This window comes from Ixodes scapularis, unplaced genomic scaffold (assembly GCF_016920785.2).
Source record: "Ixodes scapularis isolate PalLabHiFi unplaced genomic scaffold, ASM1692078v2 PGA_scaffold1__304_contigs__length_218370807, whole genome shotgun sequence".
Classification (NCBI taxonomy): Eukaryota; Metazoa; Arthropoda; class Arachnida; order Ixodida; family Ixodidae; genus Ixodes; species Ixodes scapularis.
In genome coordinates this window covers 124,680,993-124,683,796 of record NW_024609846.1, presented here as the reverse complement: position 1 = coordinate 124,683,796, position 2,804 = coordinate 124,680,993, and the positions used below count along the sequence as shown (strand labels likewise).

Genomic DNA, 2,804 nt, shown 5'->3' with positions numbered 1-2,804 from the left:
GTGCCACCATCTGCTCCTGCAGGACCACAATCCTGTCGAGGCGTTCAACAATAGCTTTCTGGGTCTGGATTATCTCGTGGCTAGGGGCGTCCCTGCTACCTGCACATCAGAGAAAAATGATTTCTTTGTGATTGAAAACCTAAAATCCTTGCACCACTTTCACGCTACTGTTGTGATACTTGTATGGAAAATTAATGTCCAGGTGTAGCTGTAGGAAGCATGCATGAATGAGCAAAACAAGTAGTTAATGAGATAATTGGGGGATCAGTGGCCGAGTGTTAGTGCATTGCAGCTCAGAGGCTGTAGATTACATGGCAGATTGCCTTGGCATGGAATTTACAGTGGATCTCTCTTCTCGCACATGTTTTTTTGCTGCATATTCAATCTAGTATCATTTTTGTATTCAGAGTTAAATTTGTATTGCTGCATGCTGCAATCCAAATCTAGCAGGACTATACTCACGTTTGTGGTTAGACCTGCGGCTACCTGAAGTGCACGGCAAGGCCTCGCTCTCCTGGAGCCCACCTCTGCTTGCACCGTGGACATCTGAATAGAAATAACAATAGAGCTGAGTACTAGGAAAATCTGCTGTAGGGGTATGTGGTCGGCTGTCCAGCAAGCATGATTGTTCAACAAAATCTTAAGTCGCGCACCTGCATCACCCTGCGGGCGTTCCGGAATATTATCAGCCTGGCTGGAAGGCAAAAAAGATTTAGTTCTTATTAGGTAATGAAACAAGTATATTCACTATGTGCAATGTTATGATTGATAAGGCAGCAAACCTTGTATGTCGTGGCCTCACTGAACTAGGCCTGCTTGGTTCTGCAGTAGTATCTTGAACACAGATTAAGAAACATGTTGTACTGACCCAGAAAACTGAATCTTCGGTAAAAATATAGTACACTTCTGTCTTCTGAAAAACCCTCAGACAAGGGAAGCGAAAAAAACGGAACAAACACAACATTAGATGATGGTACATCGTTGTGCTTGTCCTGTTTCTTCAATTTGCTTGCATTGAGGTTTCTCAGTGTAACCGTTCACCAGCTTGCCTGTGCCTGAACTCTTATTACCGTTATGCCCTGTTTATGCAAATAATTTAGTCCCTCGTCGAGACCATTTGGATATAGAGCTATTTGATTAGTCAAGCTAGACTGAAATTTTTAGGCCGTGCTCCCAAACCAGGGGTTTGGTTTACAGGATGCCAAGGTGCAACATGACTGGTTAAATGAACCAGACCAGTATCTATTATGAACTCACCGAATGAAAGAACTAGGTCTACTGATCTGGGCCTAGCAGCGTCCGATGTTATGGGAGTGCCTGGAAAATTGAAATTTTAATTAGGAAACATACTACTTATGAAACATTTTTTTTGTTGTTTTAGTGTGGTAATTTGGGTTTTTATAGAAAGGTGACATAATTTATATTGGAAAGATAAAGTAAAACCCTCTCTGACTAAGCTAGGGTCCAGGAATGGAATTAGTATAATGAAAGAGCATAATAATTATGAGATATCCATTACTGAAGGAATGCTAGTGCCTTGCCGAGCCTCCTGTTAACCTACCGGAAAGCGGCAGGCTGAAGGGCTCGCCATTAGGTACCTCTACAGGAACACCAATGTCGAACGCGCCTGGGATGCCAATCATGGCCTCCACATTCAGAAGTCCCACGACCCTTTCCTCCATGTCGTTCAGGGGCTTGTCTCCTACGCCGCCTCTAGTCGCACACTGACTGCGCTTGAGGGCTGCACCTGTGGTTAGTATAAAATAACATTGCACGGATCTCGTCAGAAAAACGAGATATACATCGCGCGACTGATCAGCTGCTCCTGGATTTTCTTCGCGTAACAGACTGCCACTGTACTGTTGGTGAGTTCGAATGTTGGTTAAAACCAGTGACATCTAACTGCGCATTATCTCGTGCACGACACTGGTATGAGCGAAATTCAAACGATTGCACATTTCATTACACGCTTGGGCTGAAGTCCTATGATGCTGACAGAAGACAATAACCTTCTGCGGCATTCGGGAACATAGCACTCGTCGCCCTTCGGCAACTTCACATCTTCAAGACTGCCGCCAAAAGTAATAAAAACTAACTTGAAGGAGTAAAATGTGCTCGCTCGTAGGCTCACCATTCGCGCCAAACGTTTCGCGTTACGACGCATATCGCAACAACTTAGTTCGCGAACTGTGAAAATGGGTTATCTTACTTCGCTTCTTCTGGGAACTCTTGTAGTCAGCCCATTTTTTTCTTTACATCGGCGATCTCTCTTTTCACCCCAGACACAGCAAACAAGTCATTCGTAATCCTCTGCCAAGCCCGCTGCTTGGCGGCCGATCCATGGGGCCCGTCTCCTTTCGCGTCGATCGCGATTCTATGCGCTTCATACCCAACAACCAAGGTCGATAATTCGACCTCTGAAAAGTTCTTCAACGGAGCCTTCTTGTCGGCGGGCGGTGTCGACATTTTCCGGTGTCTATCGGTTCGACCGGCGAGAACGAATGCACGTGGCAGACAAACGCATGTGTGCGGACAAAGCGTCCCCTGCGGTTGACATGGCAACGCTTCCCTCTCGCAGCTCACGTTGGTCGCGAGACACCGGAAGTTTCTCTCTTTCCCTCACTTTTTTTTGTCGTAGGATTTTCGTTCGTAAGTAGCCCTTCGAGAATACCGATTTCGGCATGTCGTAGCAACTTCTTGGGATACGAACTTCTTAGAAAAATTGTCTTAAGATAAGACGTTCTTCGTGAATCCGGCCTCTGGTGCTGACGTAAAATCTGCGTATTAGTGTGATTTAAATGTGT

At 45.4% G+C, this 2,804-nt stretch overlaps 1 protein-coding gene across 1 annotated transcript; it reads right to left on the bottom strand.

Moving 5' to 3' along the window:
* Positions 1-529: 529 nt before the first annotated feature.
* On the bottom strand, positions 530-2,021 carry LOC115314560 (the record flags this gene model as incomplete). The annotated part of the gene is made up of 6 exons (XM_040207773.1): positions 1,904-2,021; positions 1,562-1,747; positions 1,258-1,317; positions 783-834; positions 654-694; positions 530-546 (listed from the first exon to the last, which is right to left on the bottom strand). Coding segments are annotated over exons 1-6 (474 nt in total), but the record flags the coding sequence as incomplete, so codon positions are not given.
* Between the last annotated feature and the right edge of the window lie 783 nt (positions 2,022-2,804).